General features: G+C 31.1%; 1 protein-coding gene across 2 annotated transcripts; it reads left to right on the top strand.

The window, feature by feature from the left end:
* The first annotated feature begins 11336 nt into the window (after positions 1 to 11336).
* Positions 11337 to 18479, top strand: LOC112508538 (tropinone reductase homolog At5g06060-like). Of its 2 annotated transcripts, none has more exons than XM_025113197.1 (4): positions 11337 to 11677; positions 17721 to 17937; positions 18003 to 18109; positions 18206 to 18479. In XM_025113197.1, the coding sequence occupies exons 1-4, from the start codon at positions 11372 to 11374 to the stop codon at positions 18377 to 18379; spliced, it is 804 nt and encodes a 267-aa protein (XP_024968965.1). In that variant the 5' UTR covers positions 11337 to 11371; the 3' UTR covers positions 18380 to 18479. The 2 variants fall into 2 exon arrangements, with proteins under 2 accessions (XP_024968965.1, XP_024968966.1); XM_025113198.1 differs by having other exon boundaries at positions 18210 to 18337.
* Positions 18480 to 25161: the final 6682 nt, after the last annotated feature.

The following is a 25161-nucleotide window of genomic DNA, read 5'->3' as shown; positions in this document are numbered from 1 at the left end:
GTGTTATCACCTTCTCACCATAATGTTACTCTCTCACGATCCTTCTGCTCTCTCTCTCTCTCTCTCTACATATATATATATATATATATATATATTGATAATCAAATAAGAACCACAAAAAAATTACAAACCTGTGAGAAGTAATTTTAATTATCTTTTTACATTATTATTTTTTTGATCAAAAGCTACGATTTAACATATTGTTTTACAAATGTTTGTATTCACCTTATGAAAAAAATTGCAGGTGAAACTTTTTTTATTCATTTAGTGAAACGAAAAATTCGCATAAAAATGTTCATATGGTGAAATAAATACATGTGAAACTATCACATTATAAAACAAATGTATGTGAAACAATATCTTAAATCCTAACATTTGATGAAAAAAATCATGTAAAAATTTATTTTTAAATTGGTTTTCATGGGGTCTTTAACATTTTTATGGTTCTCATTTGATTTGACCCCCCACACAGACAGAGACATATATATATATATATATATATATATATATATATATATATAAGCGAAAGATCATGTGAGAAGTGTAAGAAGGGATCTGAACCATTGATCACCTTTAATCTTAAACTCGTCAATGAATTGCGCTTGAAACGGGGATAGATCCAATGCATCTCATCTCCGTGCATCTCCTCCTAATGTACATTCAATGGTGAAGATTTCTTCTTACGCTTCTCACCTTAACTCTCATTGTTATCGGAACCCAACTATATATATATATATATATATATACATATATACATATATAAACATACATATACACACATATCTATACTATATTATAAAGCATTTGACAAAAACTATTTTTTATGTATGAARTACYGTATATTGATGCATATTACTTAAAATTCAAGATTACAAGTAAATTATGAATAAGTACAACTTATTAAAGCTTCATATTTGAATTTGTATAACTAAGTGCGGATAAACATAATCAAATAGAGGATAAACATCTCATTTTAAAATATAATTAGGATAATTATCAAATTCTAACAAAATAATTAATTATTATCATTATAAGAAAATTATATTATTAAACCAAATATAAATTAATTCGTTATTGAACATAAATTATATTATAATAAAAAAATTGAATTAAAAATTACACAAAAAATGAGGATTTTAAATAGTTAATTTGATACTAATATCGATATATTTTTGTCAAATTTTTATGATATCTTCAAATTTTTATTTTATTAAAAAATAAAAACATTATCGTTTTTTCAAAATCAAATAAGACCATATTATAATATTGACTGAAATAAAAAATAAAATAAAGATATATATCGCTATATTGCACGAATACCCTTCTACTATATATAACAATTTCAGGGAACTAGAAGTCCGAAAAACTAAACTTGGTTTCATTTCGAGACTTGGGTTTTCCTTAAAGGAATTTTCATCTTTATAAACACTCATGTTTGTCATGCATTATTTGTAATTCTAATGATAAAGCTATTTGGTAGCTTTGTGTAAACTAACAAACCCATTCAATGCATTAAAATGACTGATATGATGTCGGGGACTTAACTTTCCTTGTTCTTTTCAAACGACACTAGTCGTATCATTATGTTACTGATGTGGATGGATATCAATCCACTTATGCTACTCATTTATATATAGCTTTTAGCATTCTACATATATATTTCACTTTATTGGTGGTCCATTCTATTGATTGAGGTAAGGTCGGTCCTAAGATTTTTGATGCCTTGTGTGAAAATAATAAAATATGCCTTTAACCTTATTTTTTTAAGCCAATGAAACATGCGATTTTTAAAGAGTTTAGCACTTATTCAAGTTAAGTATCTCATCCTCATGTTGATTTTTATTAATTATAATTAAAAAAAAATACAATGAGGGGAACATAAAAAACAAAACCCCGAATACAAAATATAAATGATAAAAGGATAAATATTGGATTAAGATCGTGCTTCCTTCTTTTCTAGTTTTCTCTTTTCCAAATTAAAATTAGGAAAACAGAAACTTTATTTCAAAATGTGGGACTTAAAAGACAAAGAAAACTATAATTAGTTTTTAACTAAAATAGTAAATTACATCCAAATTACTGTTATTGTAAGCAAAAAGTAAAACTCAAAAGTTATAGGTTTAACGACTAAAAGCTAAGGGCCTATTTGTTATCAGCTTAATAAGTTTAATTAAACTAACAACTTATTCGCTCAACTATGCATGATTGTTTCGTAGTGGCTTAATGATATAGAAAGTGACTTATCTAGTAAGCTTCTAGGGGGAGCTTTATATAAAAAGTCATGTTTTTTTTTCCAAACATGTCCCTTCCAACTAAAGAAACGTTCCTTACATCTGCGAGAAAACTCTCCCAAACAAAAACTTTTCCAACTTATACAAACAGATTAATTCATACAGACAATTTTATTCATATATAGACAACTTTATACTAACAAAAACTTTTCCAATTTTCCAACTTCTTCCAACGACGTGCATTCAGTATTCATAGCTTCTAGGCTTTGGGCCTGTTTTTATAGTTAAAGCTCAGTTATCCAATTCCCAAATTATTGAACCCAAAACTAGTAATAAATGACAACTTAATGCCCCTTTAAGCTTTGATGCCCTGTGCTACCGCACGGACTACACGTGACCAGGGTCAGCCCTGAATTGAGGTTGGCTTAACCTCATGTTTTCAAACTCACTCTAATGAATATGAGTTTGATACTTCTAGTGCCTCATATTATATGATTTGTTGCTTATATAGAGTCCATTGCAAATTGTGAAACACTTCTAAATTTAGAAAATTTAAAACCTTAAAACTCCTTCAATACAAAATAATTTTAATACAAAGACTACATAATATATGTCTCCATAAGAAGAAAAAGGCACATATTAGAGTTCTAAACGAACTATCTAATTCCCAAACGCAATCAGAATAAGTCGGGTGTTAATAATACCACAAAATCTACTATCTTCAAATTTGGATGATATCTCTAAACCATTCTATCAGAACCTCTATAAAGCTTCAAACACAACTCGGATCCCTCTAAGACTTGATATACATTTCGATAAGAAAAAGTGTTAGGCTTGATGCTTAGTGAATTATAGCACTTTATCTCATAAATATAAAACAGTAAGACCTGAATGTTTCCCTTTATCACAATGCTTCCTCATTAAAATAACATTTGGAGTCAATATTCACAAAACCCACGAAATGCAATTCAGTAATAAAATATTGTTATAAGATCAAACTGTCATTTATACTTACCCTTGAAAATAACTGAATAAGATTCAATCCGTCAAATGTCTGAAATAAGATATTACAATATACCCCAAAATCGCTGAAAGCATGGATAGACTCAAATACCTAAGCAACACCTTTCGATGATGGGGAGACTTGTTTCCATGGACTGCGAAAAAACACAAAGTAAGCCATGTGTCAACGTCATCGAGTAGCGCCCTTAAGATCACGGTCCCGATGTCTAACCCCTCTCAAATTTGCAACCAATACCTAAAGACCTGGAGTCCAATATATAAGAGTTCATCTCCGTCATACCCTAACTGTAACGCCTACTTGTCCACCATTGAGTTACACCTACAAGCCAATGGTCCCGGGGCCCGACTCCACACGAATTCATCCCCAAAATACTTTTGATGACTTAGTGTCAACTCTATTAGGACACGACCTCTACACGATCGTAATACCCAGGGTTATGGAGTCCAACTCAACAAGAGAGTACCTTTGTAATACCCATGTTCCTGGAGTCCAACCCAAACGGGTTCCTCTCCTCAATACAACCTAACATGATGCCTACACAATATTGGTTTCAAAATGAGGACATCAAGACTCCTTAAATATCAATGCAACTAACTCACATGCCTATGGATCCAATGGATTACAATCTACACTAAGATGACCTCAATTGAATGACTAACACACCCAAAGCATGTAATATTCAACAAATATGAATTAATTGTACTATCATCTAAAACTCCATATTGAGCTATTAAAACCGGACAATGTCCAAAAATCTCATTTGAATTAAAATCAAGCCAAAAAGCCTCGTGAAACACTTGACTGTTTTAACAAAGCCAACGTAAATGCCATAAGCCGAAGATTTCCAACGTTTAATAAATCACATGGCATCTATAACATGAAGAGGTCCATAATTAACACTTCATTAAACTATGATAGTCGAAAGGCCTAAAACCATAAGGTTTGTATTTTCAAAATCTTCACAAAGCCAAAGGAGGTGTCTATCAATTATTTATACTTATGACCAAAAATGGCTAATTAATTTGCCACTATCAGAAGTTCGCAAGTTGGGTAGAATCCCTAAAACATACTTGACCCAAAATCAAATTGATAAACACTTGGACTTGAATAATAACACCAAAAGGAATCATTTTTAACTCAAATTATATTTCTTAAGAGTCATTTTATTACTTTAGTTTTTCTTTTATTAATTATGGAGCTAAAACTATGTGGTTTACTTGTTTCTACATCAAGTGGAGTCTAATGTAAAAAAAATGCTAAACTGTTTGGCGCTACAGCATTGAAGCAGCAGCAACCTAATGCTTATATGGCTTATTGAAGATATTAATGGATAAGCTGCTGGCTCTTTTTGGATTCTAGAAGACTCTCTGCTGCTGACTTTTGTGTAAATGATTAATAAACTTTTGTTTGAAATGGCGTAACTATCTAGTTCATTATTGTCCTCCCTTGTTAACTTTTTGGTGTTATTACCCTTTGAATCTCCTTTGTCTCTTGATGGTTTGTTTTTGTATAAATAGGGGTGTGAGGATTCTATTTAAAATCATCAAAAAATTGTTTCTATAAGCTGATTTTTGGACCTCATTTTGTGAAGTAATCCAAGTTCTTAAGTTTCTCTCATTATTGTAATTTAGTTTTAGTCATTTAATTTCCACTCTTTACTTTATGCTCTTTTATTTTTTCCGCTATTTACATTCCATCATTTACTTTACGCAATTTATATTTATGTCTTTACTTTCCGTTTTTTATTTTACTTGTCATTTATTTTTCGTTATGAATAGCCAATTCCATAGCTTGGGTGTAAGACGAAAATGTGAGATTTTTAAACCGAAAGAAAGTAGCTATTGTTTACAATAACGACGTTCCATTATTTCATTCAAGTTTTTATAAAAACCAATAACACTTATTGACGAGTTGATCACTTTGAAAGTGTTAAAGTGCCATGGTCTTAGAAATAAGTCATTAAACGCACGTCAACTTGGAATGATATGAGAGGTAGACTTGAGAAAGTTGCCAACAAGGAAACTTGTCATTTATATCTTTCAAACTAATTAATTCTTGACATGTTGGTCACTTGTTAAAGTGTTAAAGTGCGGTAGAATCAGAGATGAACTACCTAGAACACATACCAACTTGAATGATATCGGAATCGGCTCGAGAGAGTGATTTTTAACAAAGAGATTTGTTTATCCATATATTTCGAGGACACTATTTGTCACTATCCCTGGTCCAGATACCACATAGAAGTATGGGTTGAAAGCTATAATATAATGCAATAGTGAAAGTCCGAGAGGAATACCCTCAAAATGGATGGTGGAACTAAATTATGAAAAACTACTTGATGTAGCATCCCTACAGCATTGGCTACTGGAATTCGTGTTTGAGTCTCACCATAAGTCTTACACCCATGCTATCTTTGTTTATTCTATTATTTGCATTTAATTACCTCAATATCAAACTGAAGTCTTCAATTTCGTCATTTGAAATCATGTCTTTCATTATACTCTTATTAAGTCTTTGCTACAATCTCCGGGGACGATAAACCGATATTTTACCACTTTATTACTTGGAAAAACGATATTGGGTCATACTGTATACTTGCTTTGTGGTTCATTTCATTTGTCTAAAGGTGTACGATATAACCTACCCCAATAGATCAAGACAATATGTATCACATATATCATATTTATACGTAATTTAATTCTTACCATTGTTTTCATTTTGCTCATGTACAAATCCTATCTTCATGAGAGTTTTAGAAGACGCGACCATGTTCATCCTTAAAGATACGACCCCACATCATTTTCACATTGATAATGTTGATCAAGAATATCTACTGTAATAGCTATCAACATAATTAAGAATATAAAATTCGTCCCTAAATCATCAACAAAAACTATACACATAAAAGTCATCATAGGAATAGGCATACGTGTGTATCAGTGTCGCTTGCGTATTACTCAACTAGTTATCCTATTGAACCTAGACCATGAGGTCTGCAATGTTGCTAGGTTAGGTTAGCCAGTGAGGAAAACTCATAATGTTGACTTTAAGCTCATTCCCTCGATGAAAATGATACTTGCTCTCTACATAGGCCTTTTGTCAAAATGGTCGTCAATGTTTTCATTTGACTTTACGTAGTCAATGAAGATTGTTCCATTTTTCAGCAAGTCCTTTATAGTATTGTGGTGCCGTCTGTAGGAAACCAAATCCTCAAATGCTCTAGTAATAAGTGTTAAGGTTAATAATGAGCAGGAGCAAATAGCAACTATACTAGATGGTTAATGAGAAACGACAAGAACACAATAATGAAGAACAAGTAATTTTTGGGGAAGTTGTCGAGTTAAATGTATTTCAATCAGCTTAAAGAATAGAATGATTACACCAACAACACATAGTAATGTGTGATATGAAAATCTCTCAATAAGCTATTTTCTCACAAGTGAAATAATCTCTCACAATCTCTACTAGGAGCGTATATTCAAAATTGGTAAGGAATCCCTTAAAGGAATTACTTTTTTATAGGCGTTTCCAGAAAAGGCATCTTTCAGAAATGGCATCTTTGGAAGGTCAGCACATCCACCAGTCTGTTGTCTTCATGTGTCTTGAGTGTAGTAATCGTTTATGTACACGTGTTGCAAGAAGAGAGGAATACTTGTGATGTAGAGACTGGCCAAGGAACCATTGTATAGACGGGGGAAGTTGAGACCCAGAAGCTTTGCATGTACTATACAGAGGCTTTATGTCCAGGACTTGGGCTCTGCATCCCGAGTACTTAGCATCGTTGGCACGTGACATTGGTCTTGATAACCTCTGTGTCCGAGCTCTGTATTCGAGCTCTGGTTCCGGGATGTTTCTAGACTTCAAGTCCTCTTGACTTGGGCAAGAGGCTTTTTACTTAAACTTTCAAAATGCTAACAATCTCCCTTTAACTGTAATAAAAAAAACTTTATGAATTTATAAACTAGTCTAAAAAGCAAGAGGCCAACATCGTCCTCTGTAAGTACGATTCATTGATTAAGAACAAAAATTACAGGATTTCAAAATACAAGATAAGGGCTATATATTTGTTGTAGTTTCATGAACCTTTTAAGAAGGTCACGAAATCTAACAAACCATCTATAGTTCAGATTAGACCTTCTGTTCCTTCACTTGTTGTGGGGTCTTCATTTTTTTCAATGAATTTCTCCCTTACCTAGAAGAGAGTTGCATTATAATACTTGTACCTTTCTTGGGCTCAATAGAAGACCTTTTCTTTGTGCTCGTTCTTGAAAATGAAGCCCGGTTCTGGCTCTACCAAGATGGTACCTGTAGGGATGTGTTGAATGCCTTCTAGTTATTCATTTGGTGTAGTGAAGACAATTGATCCACTCCCATCTCGAGCGCAATTTGAAAGTCCACCTTGCTTATGTATTCTAGTAGACTTCTCATTGTCTTTCTGATTGCAGAGTTGGCCACAACATATTTAATCCTTTTGTCCCTCCTTTGGTTCGTGTGGAAATAAAGATTAAGAATATCCCATGGGTTCAGATCTATGAGATCATAGTCTGTGAACACATTTATCTAACCCATAGATCTTTCCACCGTGTACTCGTGAAAGATTATCTTATTGTGAGAAAAGGTCCTTTTTTTGACGTCTAACACTTGCTTGATTCCATCGTTGAAGAAAATTTTGCTCTAGGGAAATGTGTATTGTCTGAGGAACCTTAGTATGATGTTCTCTTGAAGCATAGCATGCAAAGTAGGCTTCTTGTGACACCTCTTCCCGTTCTTTGTAGAGGAATTGGTAGATCTTCTCATTAAAGACATGATCTATTGGCGCTTTTCCCTTTGGCATGAATCTTCTCATTGCATCCATCTGGTTTCAGATCTATTGGACTTTATCTCGAGGGGGTGCAGAGCTTGAAAGTATGTTGTTGGACTCTGGATTTATGATTAGAACTTGAGTAATTTGAGTTGGAGCTTGAGCAGGTTTTTGATGCAGAGGGTGGACCTAATATGTTGGAGCTGAAGTTGATGTAGAGAGATAGAGACAAAGATAGAGATGGATATTCATTTTGAGATCAGAGGAGTTTCTTTCTCAGACTCTGAGTTGTCTAGTACGTTTATCACCACCTCTTTATCTTGGACTGCGTCGTCTCCACTTATTTCTTCCATGAATGGCTCCGTAGATGAAGATGAAGATGTTGCACCAACGATCATTTTTGGAAGAGAATTAGATGTGTCCATATTTTCACTAAAGACTGATGCAAAGGCAGAAGTGCCATCTGGTTAAGCTTAGGGTTTTTGTGAAGTGGCCGCAGGCACTGGATTGGATCTTTGTATAGGTACAGAGGAAATGGGGCAGCTGCAATGGCAAAGTGGTGAGTGCTCTCCCCCTTTTGATGATCTTGAGAACCAGAGGAATTTGGGTCCTCTTAGTCATCAAACCTCCTCTTCTTCGAGCTTTCTGTGCATGGAGAGTCAACCTTCCTCTTTTTCTTCTTCTTCTTAAGATCTGCAGGCGACATCCTCTTTACCTTTTCATCGAACAACTCCACCATATGTAGTGCTACAAGGGTGGCTTTATTGATCTCTACATCTGCTCGAAACTTGAATGTAGCCAGTGACATGCGCATCTCTTCAGCTGTTTTCTTTGCTTTGGAGTTAAACTCAGAGGTGAAAACAGAGACCTCCTATAAGATCTTGTCACCAAGCATGACCATCTCCCTCCCGTTAGGTAGTTGGATGAAGCTCCAAACGGGATCAAGGCGTATTTATTTAGCTTTACCATGTCCTCTATGAACTTTGGAATTGGTCCATAGAGACAAGTGTGATGGTGGCCTTGGACTCCTCTTTGTTTATGTATTCAACTACTCTGTAATCTAGAATGAAGAGGCAAAAGCAGACGTAATTCGATTTTGCACGATAAACAATGGTTTTCATGCTAATAGAAAGAGCGTATATTTAGGCAGAAGCAGACACAATCTGATTTTGAAGTCCCTGCCACTCTTACCGTGGCTCACTGGAAAACTCCAATGCAGCTGCAATCTGCCGTCACTATTCTACCAAAATTAATTTCATGTTCATTAGGTTATATATTAACATTATTTTTGGATTTCATGAGGTGAAATACCATATATATATATATATATGAAAGTTGTGTTTTATTTCATGAGATGAATAGCATGGCGAGTATGCAATTCTCTGGTAAATCTCTATGTGTTTTAAGATTTTTTTTCCCGAAAATTATGAAAATTGTGTTTGATTTCATGTGATGAAATGATATATATATATATATATATATATATAATGACACACACATATGTATATATATATATATATATATATATTATATTTGGATTTCATGAGGTGAAATAACATATTTATGAAAATCGTGTTTTGTTTCATGAGGTGAAATAACATGTTGAGTATGTGTTTCATCTAATGAATCTATGTGTTTTATTTGATGAATCTCCATGTGTTTCATTTGGTGAATCTCCGTGTGTTTCATTTGGTGAACCTCTGTTACCAAAATGATGATTATGCCCTTTTATAATTAAAAACGGGTTTCAATTAAAACCATAGGACCAAAACCAAATTAAGGTTTAGATCGGTCCTCATGGTTCTCAATCTTTTTGTAGTCCTCGTTTGATTGAACCCCTATATGTGTGCATATGTGTGTGTGTATGTGTGTCATCTTCATTTGAGAAAGTATAAAATTGTGATAACCTTCAAAACATGTGTCTCATATGTTATTTCAGATGATTTGTTTTCCATCTACGGCTTCAATTTAGTGTATTTATTGATTTATATTTGTTTCATATATACTTGTTTCACTATGTGAACATTTTTTGTGTTTGTAAAACAAAAATTCCAACTAAAAACTTTCACTGAATACAGTTGAAACAAACACATTGTAAAACAAATATATGCACATCAATATATTAAATTTTAGTCTTAGATAGAAAAAATCATATAAAATAATAACTTATGATAATAGTTCACACGTTAACACAATATCAAAATTTTAACTTATGATAACACTTTCATATTCCTATGAGCTAACATTTTCAATGACAGACCTATCGTGGTGCATATGATGCCCCATGCCACTGTATTATTCCTCCGTTGAAGGATAAAAAATTTAGGTTTGTGAAAAGTGTAACCGTATTAGTTTGTTGTGTGCCATCGTATGTATTTTGAAACTACAATGGAAACAAGTTTTATTTGGTAGAGTTGGTTTGCAAGACTTTTATTCCACCCCAGACTCAAGTGCAAATCCTATTAGGGTCATTTTCTTAGTCAAATGGTGCCACAATTTGAAAAAAATTTAGTATATTTATTTCTTATAGTCAATCGGTCCACCATTTGAAAAAAAAATCCCTTATATTTTTTTTCTTATAATCAAATAATGCCACCGTTTGAATTTTTTTTTTGAGTCCGTCCCTTGACATTTTATGGTAACATTTGATTGAGAATGGATGAGAACCACTTTAACATGTGTTATGAAACTATCCATGTAAATGTAAGAGGTCGTTTACCAAACGCTTACTCGGGTATATGAACACCAAGTCACATTATCTTACCGGATGAATATGGCAAGGACCAAAAATCTTATCCAATAAGAGCGAGACAAGAACCAAGAGTCTTACCCGATAAGTGAAGGTGGCAACTCTTACCACGGTAAGCGCTTACCGAGTAAATTTTTGCATACAATACCGTTTTTGTGGACTAAAATCTTATCCGATAAGTAAATGATAGTGTTAAATTGTACCGGTAAGCGCTTACCGGATAATTGTTTGATAAACGACCCCTAAATTATTCTTTTACAACATAAAACAAAATATATACATTAAAAATAATCATAAGATAAAACAACAATGTAATTTCATTTGCATTATTTCATGATACAAAACAAAACACATCATTATCGCTTCTTAAACGTTGTCAATATTTTTATAATTTACACTTTAATTATTCGATGGTATTAAAAATATATAATTTTTCGTGTCTTCTTCCATAAAACTGTAACCCATTTGTCTTATAACAATAAAAAAAGGCAAGGATGTATGCAGAGGTGCATTTTGCAAATGATTCCGAAATTAAGTAGACAACTTAACAATTAGCCAGCGAAACCATGACGACACCGGCCCCAGCAGCAGAGTCACCGGGAAAGTCCAGATGGTCTCTAGCCGGAACTACAGCTTTGGTTACCGGTGGTTCACATGGAATCGGATACGCTGTGGTGGAAGAGCTAGCGGCGTTAGGGGCGGTGGTGCACACCTGTTCTCGCAACGAGGCTGAACTTAACCAAGTGTTGGAACAATGGTCTGCCAAGGGCTTCGCCGTGACTGGTTCCGTCTGCGACGTAACTTCTCGTTCCCAACGCCAACATCTTCTTGAGGAAGTCTCGTCTCACTTTGGTGGCAACCTCCACATTTTAGTAAGTTTCTTAAATTTTAATCCAAATTTATATATTTTGTTTATGTTAAAGCTCAAATTACGTTTGCTTTTGCTCTCGGAGTTGGAAATTGATGCTAATCAGTTGAGATCTAAGAACATTTTCAACAGCTGTTTTTCCACAACAGCTATATTAAAGGGTGGAGTTCCAATGAAAATGAGAGTTAAGATGAGAAGCGTAAAAAATGATCTCTACATTAAGATGAGATCCACGAGATCATTTGAATATAAACTCAATTCAAAAGATAAATTTTTTTCGTTCGAAGTTTAGTTAAAAGTCTAGAAATCATTTTTATGGTTTAAATGAGTAGAGAAAAGGATGGGTAACATGTATTTTTTTTTTTTTTTGTCTTTTTTTTTTTCTTCCTATGCCATTCTATTAGGGAAAATCATCAAAACGACCAAAATATACTTGATGTATTAACGAAATAGTCAATTTTTTTTCGAAATTGCCAAAATGACCATACGGATCGCCCCGGAGGGGCATGATTTGACCATGGGAGGCGATCTTCTCCATGTTTTATCAGATAATACAAAAAAATATTAAAAAGTTAATTTGGTAGGGCACACATATATCACCTTTAAGAAACCAATGCTGTTTGTCTCGATAATTTAAAAAAATATATTAAATTCAATATGAACAATTTAATGGATTTGTATCTCTTCACATCCAATTGATGCTAACTAACGTCAACCGATGAAAATGGGAATTGTGATGGTCGGTCTAAGGTTCACAGGAAGAAGGGAAGAAACTATAGCATTTTATTTAATTTTTAAAAAGAATAAATTACTTTTTTGTCCTTGCGGTTTTTTGATAATTACATATTTCATCACTTTGATTTTGAAATTACAGTTTTCGCGTCCATAACTTACAATTTATTGTTATTTTCATTCATGAACGTAATTCTCACCAATTAAGTACGAGGTACTAAAATAAGAAAGAATTATAAACCATATGGACGGAAATAACAATAAAATATAAATAACAAGGACGAAAATCACAATTTTAAAAACACAAGAATGAGAATATCAATTTTCCACAAACAATAAGAACGAAAATCACAATTTACGCTTTTTTTAAAAGAAAATTAGTAAAAAAGTAGCAAGACAAAAATACTCCGATGCTTAGAAACATTTTTAATGGAGAGTTAGTAATTAATAAAAAAAGATAATTTCTGGACTTGTCAAAAGTTAGAGACTTTTTATTTAACCTTTAAGAATTGAATTTAAACATTTTTCTTAATAATTTATTTAAATTATTTTTATGAAAGAAAATAAGTTAGATCCAAACAATATGGAATTTTGATTATTTACATGTTTGGGTCGAATACGGAAACGGGTCAAGCTTAACCGACTTTTCTCTAACAGATCTAATAGAAACAAAGCCAACCTTTTTTGTTTTTCAAGATTACTAATTTGCCCTCGGTTTGGGATTGACCATGTGTTTACGGGAACCTTAATTTTTTTTAATGTAAAATCAGAAATTATATAAAATCATTTAAAGTTTATAGAAGGATACTCGTATAATGTAACGAAATATAAATTTTTGTTTTAATATTTAGTTTTTTATTTTATTTTGATCAATATGGTACGATTTTATGTGGTCTTAAGAAAGCGATCATGTTTTATTTTTGAATAAAATATAAATTTGAATATAACATAAAATTTTGAGAAAAATAAATCGATATTAGTATCAAATTAACTATTTAATAATTTCCATTTTTTTGCTGTAACTTCTTTAATTCAATAATCTAATAGATTTAATAGCAAAGTAATTTATTTTTGAAAACATTGTGTTAGAACTCAATGATTATCTTAATTATATTCTAGATTTTCTATATTCAAAATGAATGTTTATCTTGTACTTGATTATGTTTATCCGTAGTTAGTTACACGAATTAAAAATGGAGTTTTAATAAGTTGTACTTATGCACAATTTACTTGTAATCTTGAATTTTAAGTAATATACATCAACAAAAAATACTTCATGCATAAAATATGATTTTTAAAAGTTTTTATCAAATGATTTATAATATAACTAAAAGAGTACTCGTGCAATGGAACGAGATATATCTCGATTTCAATGTTTCATTTTATTCTTTTGGTCTCTGTCGATATTATAATACAAATTTATATGGTTTTGAGTAAACAATAATGTTTTTCTTAATAAAATATAAATTTGAAGATATGATACAAATTAAAAAAATAAGTTCTTATTTTTTGTTTAATTTTTTTAATGTAAATTTTTTATTATAATTTAATTTAGGTTTAATGACGAAGTAATTTATTTTTGATTTAATAATATAATATTTATAAAGATAATAGCTACATATTTTTGGTTTAATAATATAATTTAATTTACGTATATATGTATGTATATATATAGGGATCTAATCAAATGTGAACTTGATAATTTGTGGTAATTGTGAGGTCTAATATGAATCAATCATTTTAGATAATTAATGTATTTACTAATATAAAACAAAATTGTGTTGATTATTCAATTTACTTTAATTAGTTTAATATTACAATTTATTTTAATTAGTTTAATTATTTTAATATATGTACATATACACCCACACACACACACGGATACATAGGGACCAAATCCGGTGGCCTTCTCCGGCACCCACCAGCACTCAAGTGACCTCCTCTAGTCATCTTGTCTGACCAAGACGTAGTCTCCGATGATCGACCACTAAACACCCACTTGTGGCAGTGGTACGACAGTTGGTACCAACTGTGGTACCAAAGTTGGTGTGTTTTGGGTATTATATTGTATGTATTTTGTTATCACATTGTGTATCTTGGTGTATTTTGGGTATCACATAGTGTTCGTCAGAGACCATAGGTAGGAGAGAGAGAGAGAGAGAAAGAGAGGAGAGATAAAAATTTAAAATACCTAAAATGCCCTTTAATTATAATTTTCAGTCAAATTACCAAAAATATTAGTTTCCTAATATATCAATTGATTTGTGGTTGATATTGGATCTCACAATTATCACAAATTAATCGGTTCTCCTTGAATGGACCCTGTATACACACACACACACATTTTTTACGCGTATTTTTTATTTCACTAGGTGAACCAAAATTTTTTTCCATGTGTAATCGTTTCACAAGGTGAACACAGACATATGTGAAACAATATCTAAAATCATAGTGATGAAAAAAAATCATGTAAAAAATATTTTTATATCGGTTCTCACGGGTTCTGTAACATATTTGTAGTTCTCATTTAATTATCGTCCTCTCTCTCTCTCTCTCTCTCTCTCTCTCTCTATATATATATATATATATATATATATATATATATATATAGGAACGATTAAATGCAAATCACTCAATTTGTACAAACCATGCGAATCACCCTCATCCGTCGATTTCATTGTTTAATCTTATGAAATTTTTTCATAAAATTGTTTAATCTTGTGAAATTGTTTCATATAATTTTTTTTATGAAGTTGTTTCATATATGGTTATGAAATTGCTTTATATAATATTTAATGAAACTGTCTCATGTATTTCTCTAAAATTAAAATAATGAAAATGATAATTTCCATGATTAACACCCTTCATAATAAAAATGATTAATCAACCTCTCATAATTACAAAAAAATGAACAAAATAAAAAAAATTATGATTGGTTGAATGAGGTTTGTACGGTTTGTACAAAATAACGTGGTTTGCAAAGTAAACATCATATATATATATATATATATATATATAGAGAGAGAGAGAGAGAGAGAGAGTTTGTTTCAAATACAACATATCGCATTTGTACAACCAATGCAACCCAATAAATTAAGATATTTATGGAAATGATGAGAATTCATTTATTATGATTTGAATATTTATGTAAGATGAATATGGTTCATTAATTATGATCAATACTTTATATTGGGAAACAATCAAAACCTCTATGAAATCACATATTAATCAAATGAAATGGACGGTTGAGATCGGGTTGTATTGGTTGTACAAATGCCAAAGGTTGTATAATAACCAACCTATATATATATATATATATATATATATATATATATCCAAACTTTTATCAACCAAGTTTTTAGTGTTAACTTTGTTAACCTTAATTTATCAATCAAAAATTTGTATGTAAGTTGATTTTATCCCACCAGTTACATAATAAAAATGGTTTTGTGTTTAACTTCCTTAATTATCTTTTAGATAATTATGGAGGTCTTTTTTGTGTTTAACTTAATTTTTTTTAATATAACGGTTTTGTGTTTAACTTCCTTAATTTTTTTCTTTTAATAAGACAGTTTTCAAATTGGTCGATGGGAAGGTTGTTCATAAGATAAAAAGTGGATGTGTGCATGATTGAAATATGTTTTCATTCAATATCTTTTTGTGATCATAAGCTCCATCATGTTGTTTCACTTATGAACATCATTTTCAATTACGGAAATGTTTTACTTATTACCATGTTTCAGTTACGACCATGTTTCACTTACAAACGTGTTTTTACTTATAAACGTGTTTTTACATTCAATTCATGTGATTCAAACGCATAATACATTTGTTCATAGGTGAAATCATGCTTTAATAGGTGAACATGACCACAGATTAAAGGTCAAACACAAGAATGTAAATTAGATGTGTGCATGACTTAACCTTTGTTCGTTAGTGCCTTATCCTTCGTGTTTGCATAATTTTTGGGAGTTGCAATATATTTCCTAATCTCCCGCTATAGACCAATTTACTTATTAACCGTTGAATAAAAAGTTTGATGGTTGAGATTGGTTAATTAAGTTAACACTAATACTTTGGTTAACAAAAGAAGGGGACCCCCAAAATAGTCCCACAATGAGAATCAAAAAAGTCAAAAAAAAAAAGGAGCAAAAAAGCGGTCTACGTGACCCGACACATGACCTCAAGTTGTGGTTGAGGTTGCGCCGAGCTCTGTTCAACCTACAGCATTCCAGAACTTGATATCTTACATGAGAATACAATTCCTCAATCCTAAACTCGAATCCAAAGTCCTTCCAACATAAACCAATACATTTAAACCTTCAAGATGATTCCCAAAACAAATCCAAACAATCAAACACCACCTGATCATTCTACGATCAACCCAAAAACTTAATAATCAAGCTTTTAACTTTGAAAATCTCAAACTGAAAGATATTGAACAAAAACTCCATGAATCAACAAGGTAAACCGATTTAAAACTTCAAATCATTACTAAATTCAAATACAAATAAAGTTTACCAGAAAATCCTCATTTAAACAACAAAGAAGCACTTCAAATCAAATCCCCAATAATAACATAAAAGCCCTAGGAAATGGAGGTTCTACTAGAGAAGAAGACCCATAGTTAAAAATGAAGAGCCAACCAAGTTAATCTTTTCCTTCAATTCTTCCATCAATCTCCTCACATGTGGTGCCTTTATCTCCAAGAAACCTTCACATACAAACACACACAAAAAGAGGGGAGGCGTGCATGGTGAATGAGGAGTAAGTCTTCTTTACACATGAAGTTTCAACTCTGGTCTCTGGTTCTCCAAGTATGCAACTCTTTACAATCGTTTTGTAAAGAGTTGCATACTTGGACAACTTTATCCATACAAGATTAATGGAAAACCAACGAAACAACCCTTTTGTCCTATTCATAAATGACTTTAGTTTCACTTTCTCCACTCATGAACGTGAAGTCAAAGCATAAAGTTAAAACAACCTATAAATGGTCAAAATGTTAAACAACACAAAGATGATGGTTTGCTTTTTACCTATCTAACCTTCACCAAGAGCGATTTTTATTCTCCCCGTGTTCTTGTCATCTTGATAAATCTGTCAACCATTTGTCCCTTTTTTCTTTGGCATTGTTATTTGAACTCCCTTTAGTTCAAATCGAAGTATTAAAAATATTTAAAGAGACATTGATATTGATATATGCAAGAAATTTTATTATGAAAAATGGTTCAAATAACATGTATTTGTTTCTTTAGTTAGTTGACACTAATATGAAAAATTTATAACTATTTACCAACTTCCACTTTCTTTAGGTAAACAATGTTGGAACATGTATATATAAACCAACTACAGAGTTTACAGCTGAAGATTATTCTATTATGATGGCTACCAACTTCGAATCCTCTTACCACATATGTCAACTTTCACATCCTCTTTTAAAGGCTTCTGGGTCTGGAAGCATTGTGTTCATTTCATCAGTTGCAGGTCTGGTCAATGCTCTCTCAGGATCACTTTATGGAGCTACCAAAGGTATGGTTGCATAATTTTGTTTGGCTTATGTAAACAAAGGGGTAATGCCCATTTTCTCTCTCTAGGTGCGATGAATCAGCTTACAAGGAATCTAGCATGTGAATGGGCAAATGACAACATTCGAACAAATTGTGTAGCACCATGGGTCATTAAAACCCCACTTGTCCAACCGGTATTATACCTTAGTCTTGGCCTTTTCGATTGATAATGTTGAAGTTTTCTTGCTTTGATATAGTTGAGCTTGATGGCAAATGTTTATTGTATGCAGTTAGTTGATAACAAGGAGCTTATGGATGGTGTGGTATTTAGAACTCCTTTGAAACGTCCTGGAGAACCGAATGAAGTTTCATCTCTAGTAGCCTTCCTTTGCCTACCTGCTGCTTCCTACATTACTGGCCAGACGATTGCTGTTGATGGAGGATTTACGGTTAATGGTTTTTAAGTGCAACTTACCATCTTGCTTAATGCTTGAGGAACTTCCTTTAGTTAATTCCTATTATTGTTTACAAATTGCTTTCTTGAACACTATGTTTTGAAATAAAAACCCAAAATTTGGTTCAAAGAGAATTTAAATTGCAAAAGATGGGTTTATAGGACACTTCTTTAAAGTGTCTTAGACCATGAACATCAATGCAATTCATTTATACTTTCAACCATACCATATCCGTTTTTGCAACTATCATCTATACGCATGCAATTCACCTACAGTTTTAAAAGTGGTCTCCACTGCAACATTTATCAACTACTTTATAAAGCATTATATATATTATAATTATTTTTTTAGTTAATAAATACATGATATATAATTCTATACTTTAGTTTAATGTTAATTAAAATATTTCAAAGAAACGATTAATATATGTCGTAAATAATATAATATAATAATTTTACTTATTTTATAATTCATTGTATTGATTTAGTATATACTTAATTAAATTATATAAAAACACAACATTTATCGAATTAAAAAGATTACATATAGATAAAAAGAAAATATTACATTAATCATCGTTTTCTTCTCCTTTAAATCGGCTCCAAATATCTTCAACCAAACCTGCTTACATTTGATGTAATTTTATTTGTGTTGTTTTATTAATCGTACGTATTAGATTATTTTATATATAATTTTATAGATTTTATTATAATTAATTTTATCAATATTACATGTTTTAATATGTATAATTTTAGTTGTAGGTAATTATAAAATTTATTGTTTAAACTAGTTTGATTATATTGTATTTGTATTTATATTTTATTTAAAATGTAATATATATTATACAGAATATTTTTCAAACAAGATTAATCAATTTAATTAAATAAATAAATTGATATAGAATATACTGTTTCCATAAAAATTAACTTATTTATAAAAAAAGGGTGGTGACATGGCTTGCAAGTGGGCTTTCAACATTTTCAAGTGCCATGTGTGGCACCAGAATTCGATCTGTAACTCGTTTTGCAAGTGATATGCATGTCTTGTGTGGATTGTATTTCATTAGAGAGAGAGAGAGAGAGAGGAGGTTTCAAATGTAATTCATTACATTTGTATAATTAATGTAATAAATTGAAATATTTATAAAAATAATAAGAGTTTATTTATTGTAATTTAAATATTTATGGAAGATGAATAAGATTCATTAATTATGATAAATACTTTATGAAATTACATATTTATCAAATTAAATGGATGGTTAAGATTGAGTTGTATTGATTGTACAAATGTAAAAGGGTGTATAATAACTCACCCCCTCTCTCTCTATATATATATATATATAACACACACACACACACACACATATATATATATATATATACATATACATATATAGGGTTGGGTTCACGTGAGACCAAGGGTTTTTCGTGAGACCCGTAAGACCAATTTATGTTCATTGATCAAATTTATGAATTAATGATCTAATGGTTGCAAAGTTGCAAGGTGGCAATTTCGAAATTAGTGAGAAGTCTCGTGGCGTTTATAAATGTTCAGATCTGACGATTGTAAATATAATCCAAGGGTTGAGAATTGGTCTTACGGGTCTCACGAGAAACTATTGGTCTCACATGATCCCAAGTCTACATATATATATACATACATACATACATACACATATACACACACAGGGGCTCATTCAAGGGAAAACTGATTAGTTTGTGGTAACCGTAAGATCCAATCTCAACCACAAATCAACGGATAAATTAGGAAATTAATAATTATGGTAGTTTGAGTTAAAATTATAATTAGAGGGCATTTTAAGTATTTTTTTAAAAAAAACTCCTCTCTCCTCTCGCATCTCTCTGACCTCCAATCTCCGGCCTCCGGTGAATGTGAATATTAATCCGGCAGGTACCAAGTAATCACAAAGATACACAATGTGATACTCATTGTGATATAAACTGTGATACCATTGTGATACCAACTATGATACCAACACAAACCTTAAAAACAAAGATACACAATGTGATACTCATTGTGATATACTGTGATACCGATTTCACCGGAGATTGGAGGTTGGAGAGAGGAGTTTTTAAAAAATACCTAATATGCCCTCTAATTATAATTTTAACTCAAACTACCATAATTATTAATTTTCTAATTTATTCGTTGATTTGTGGTTGAGATTGGATCTCACAGTTAACACAAACTAATCAATTCTCATTTGATTAGGCCCCTACACACATATATATACATATATATATATATATATATATATAATATTGCTCACGAATGTGTTTTTTATAGTGGTCACTGTAGATATTGATTGTGGTCTTATCGAGAGGTGCGCTATTTTAGGAAGGCGGTTGTTGTGACTAGTTTCCTAATATAAGATGTTGTGCTTGGATGTCATTTTATGACTAACAAATTTAAATGTTTTCCGACATGTCCAGGTGCGAACTATAACAACATTATCTAACTTAATAAATAAACTGACATTGATTTATTTATAGAAATATTGTTTTTATATAAAAAAATAATGTATTTATAAAAAAGGGTGGTGACATGGCTTGCAACATTTGCAAGTGCCATGTCAACGTGGCACCAAAATTTGATTTGCAATTCCTTTTGCAAGTGATATGCAAGCCTTGTCTCGATGGAGTTTATATACAGATGTAGTAGGTTATTTTGTTAATTCAATTTTTAGTATTAATTATGTTAATTTAGTAGATTAATAAGATTGATTGTTTGATGTTGGTTTTAATAAGGTATTGATTATTAGATGGAGGACATAAGCGTAAATTATATATATACATGTTGTATTGGTTAATATATGAAAGTTGAAATAGTCAAGTGAACTTTTGTAACTATGCCAACATTGTTCATATTAATGAACATAATCAATTTTGTTTACAAATGTTCATATAGGGGGAGATGTCCATGTGTATATTAATGTTCATAATAATGAAGATTTTTTTATTAATGACAATGAATTAATGTTCATATGAACATTAATTAATGTCAATTATGGACAGATACAAACTTTGTGAATTTTTTTTTCCAATAATACCCTTGTTAATGTATGTTCATCTTAGATGATAATCTATTATATTATTAATTATTATAAAATTGTCATCATAATTGTCATTCATTGATTCACAAGATGAATGACTGTGATGGATTTATAAAGTTAATAACATAAATTGGATTAATAACATATATATATATATATATATATATATATAAAAGTGGAGTTTCAAATGAAAACACTCCTATTTTACGAGAATGCGGAAACATTTATGGGCCTCAAAATTATTTAACTCATAATTTAAATTAAAAGAAAATAAACTACTTAATTAAAGATAATCATGTGATTTCGTATTTATTTGTAATTTTGGTGAAAACCTTATCTCTAAAATTACATACATATAATATGTTAACAAGTATTAAATAGTTATCATATTATTATGATAGTAAAATCACATAATGAATTGACAAAGCGATAAATGTAGATGTGATCATCATTGATTTTCGATTATCACAATGCTATCACAACAAAAATCACATAATAATTCGATGATTATCACATCAAAATCATATCATAAAAAGTATTAAACTTATCAAATCATTATCACATTATTATCATGGCAACATCAAATCATTATCACATTATTATCATGGCAACATCAAATAATTATCACAATATTATCACACCATTATCGACAACGGATGCATCGACATAAAAAGTCTGATGATAATAACAAAATTTAAGAGATAAAGATAAATCTAGGATAACAGAAAATAATGGATAAATACTAATCAATTTTCATTTATTCTAATTTTTATTATATGTTAATTAATTTGGAGGTCCAAACGTGTTCTCGCATTATCGTAAAACATGGATGTTCTCATTTGACTCTCTCTCTCTCTCTCTCTCTCTCTCTATATATATATATATATATAGAGAGAGAGAGAGAGGGAGAGAGAGAGACCAACCTGTTTTTGTGAGACCAACTTTTTACACCTGAAACTTTATAGCAAAACATTGTGAAAGTAACCTTTACAATATTTTTGCTGTGAAGATTCAGATTTTATTTTACCTTCACAACCTTTTGTTGTGAAGTCTCAAGTGTAAAAAAGTGGTCTCTCGGGTCTCACAAAAATAACCTGGTCTCACGTGAACCCAACCCTATATATATATATATATATATATATATATATATATATATATATTTTGTGATAACCGAGTTATCGGTTAAAAAATTTAGAGTTGCTTTTTTATTTTTGATGATAAGTTAAAGGGATTATTTTGGTAATGCGCTTAAATCATTTAAAAGCCCCACCGCTTCGTTCTTTATTTGTTTAATATATAAGATAGTTTCATTATCTTATTGGGATGATGGCTAAGAAGTAAAAAGGCAATAAGCTTTGTGTGTGATCTCTTGTAGGAAGAAAAACAGAACCGTAAGGAGGAAAGAAATAAGTTGAGTTATGTGAACCTTCATTTTTGTGATTGATAAGGTGTGTTATTTTACAAATTTTCTTTTATGGTATTGGAATTAGAATTATATGGTTCTTTATAAGGGAACGTTATAAAACCCGTTTTGATGCTATAATTAACATGAATTGGTTTTTGTTATAGTTATCAAGTGTTTGAAATAAGGGTGACATATCAAGGTGATGGGTATTTTGATTATATGAGTGACATATCAAGAAGATATGTATTTTGAGATAAAGATGACATATCAAGAAAATGTGTATACCAGAATAAGGGTGGCATAATCAAACAAAATGTAAAATCTGGGTTTTTGACCAAAGTGTTATCTGTTTGTCGCACCCTTGAGATGCGATGACATGAAGTTGTCGTAGTATGATGCGATGACTTGAGTTTATCGCATCCTTGTGATGCGATAAAGTGTGCTTATCGTATCATTGTGATGCGAGTGAACTTATATCGCATCCTATTAATACGACAATTTGATTTATCACACCCACGTGATGCGATGAGATGGGGTCCTCACACAGTGTGATGCGAGGAGATGGGGTTGTCTCACTCAAATGATGCGAGGAAATTATGTATTCATCTATATGATGCAATGAGTTTTTACCAGATTGTGATAAATGAATTGTTTGGTTATTTGATGCGATAAATTGATGATGTCTCATCTTTTATATGCGATTAAAGAGGTTTATTTGTTATTTATACAAATACGAGATTATAAATATGATTTGGTGATTATTTACCCTGTAATAAAAACCAAGGGATTTGAAAATGTATATTACAGGTCGGACACAGTTAGATGATAAGAGGAAAGAAAAGTTGTGAGAAATTTATACATACTTGCATGGGATGTTAGGATAACATGTTATCTTCTGTATTTGAATACTTGTTATGTGAACAAATTTTTTATAGGGATTTTGTGGAAAAATTTAGTAGTTATCTAGAAATATAGCTTTTGTAAATATTAGGACCAAATGTGTAAAGTTATATTACTTGATATGGAAATATATGTTTATACGTAAATGTGATCTTAGGGTGTTACACACACACACACATATCCCCTCTCATGAACCATCACAGTTATAGCGCACACAGGCTTCCGTTGTGTAAGTTTCTTTTAACCCAAAAACCATTTAACAAATCATATGTGCTAATTTGCAACATGTATACAAATATCTTATCACAATTAACGGTAATAATCCAAACATGGGAATAAGGTTACAATCCAAACATGGGAATAAGGTGTAACAACTGAAATAATATCATTTGATAACATATGCATTTTAATTCGAAAAGGTTATAAGAAAACTCACATCGATCGTATACACAATGCTAATAAGTTTAACCGACACGAATTATCGAAACCAAACGTGAATCTGAATAAGTTAAGCACATATCGCAAATTTGAACAAATAGGCTTAACCTTAGCTCTAAACAACCCTTAAGTTACATAGCCGATACCACTAAATACCTCAAATGAGGTTCAAGAGAATAGAACTTCAAATTAGGCCTTCATCCAATTCATTCTTTTTCCCTTGCTGCGTCTTTACCAGGGACACACACATTTAAAAGGAGTTTAGATTGTGAAAGAAAAGGAAAGGTAAAACATTTTTAAAAGGGGTGTTCGTGATCCGGTTTGTGCAGTTTAACCCCCTAAATCACAAACCAAACAGTAGGAGGAGTTCAAACGAGAACATATGTGATTTATGAAAATGCGAAAAAATATGTAAGCTAAGCATTGGTTTTCAAATCGAATGAAAACTGAGTAAGTGATTCTGAAAATTTATGGTTGTGTGAAAACTAACTTCAAAAAGCAAAAAATCTTCCTATCGATTTGTTTTTGGGACAACCATACAATGATTGGTTTATTGAAATGTGATAAGAGTGATAAATGTATTCAAATGTGATAGCTAAAAATTAAATGTATTCAAATGAGTGATAAATGTGAATAATGTTTTCAAATGAGTGATAAATGTATTCATATGTGATAGGTGTGTGATAAACATGATAAGATGTGGATAGGACCTGGGGAGAAGCTATAGGATATTGATGAAAAATAAGGGATAAATACAAATAATTAAAATAACATAAAATTGATGAAAATTACATAATTACATTACTACACTTAATGCTTTATTTTCATTTATTATAATTTTAATTATGGATTAACTAATTTGGAGGTCCAAGATTGTTCTCACATTTTGGTAAAACAAACTAGTTCTTCTTTGAACCCCGTTCAATATATATATATATATATATATATATATATATATATATATATATATATATA

The sequence above is a fragment of the Cynara cardunculus genome, assembly GCF_001531365.2.
Source record: "Cynara cardunculus var. scolymus isolate 2C chromosome LG 3, CcrdV1, whole genome shotgun sequence".
NCBI lineage: Eukaryota > Viridiplantae > Streptophyta > Magnoliopsida > Asterales > Asteraceae > Cynara > Cynara cardunculus.
The sequence above is the reverse complement of the archived record's forward strand: the minus strand, read 5'-3'. Positions and strand labels throughout refer to the sequence as shown.

Coding starts and splice junctions, on each gene's coding strand:
- LOC112508538 (XM_025113197.1), top strand. CDS start 11,372: ATGACGACACCGGCCCCAGCAGCAGAGTCACCGGGAAAGTCCAGATGG. Junction 11,678..17,720: donor GTGGCAACCTCCACATTTTA/GTAAGTTTCTTA, acceptor CACTTTCTTTAG/GTAAACAATGTTGGAACATG. Junction 18,110..18,205: donor AAACCCCACTTGTCCAACCG/GTATTATACCTT, acceptor TATTGTATGCAG/TTAGTTGATAACAAGGAGCT.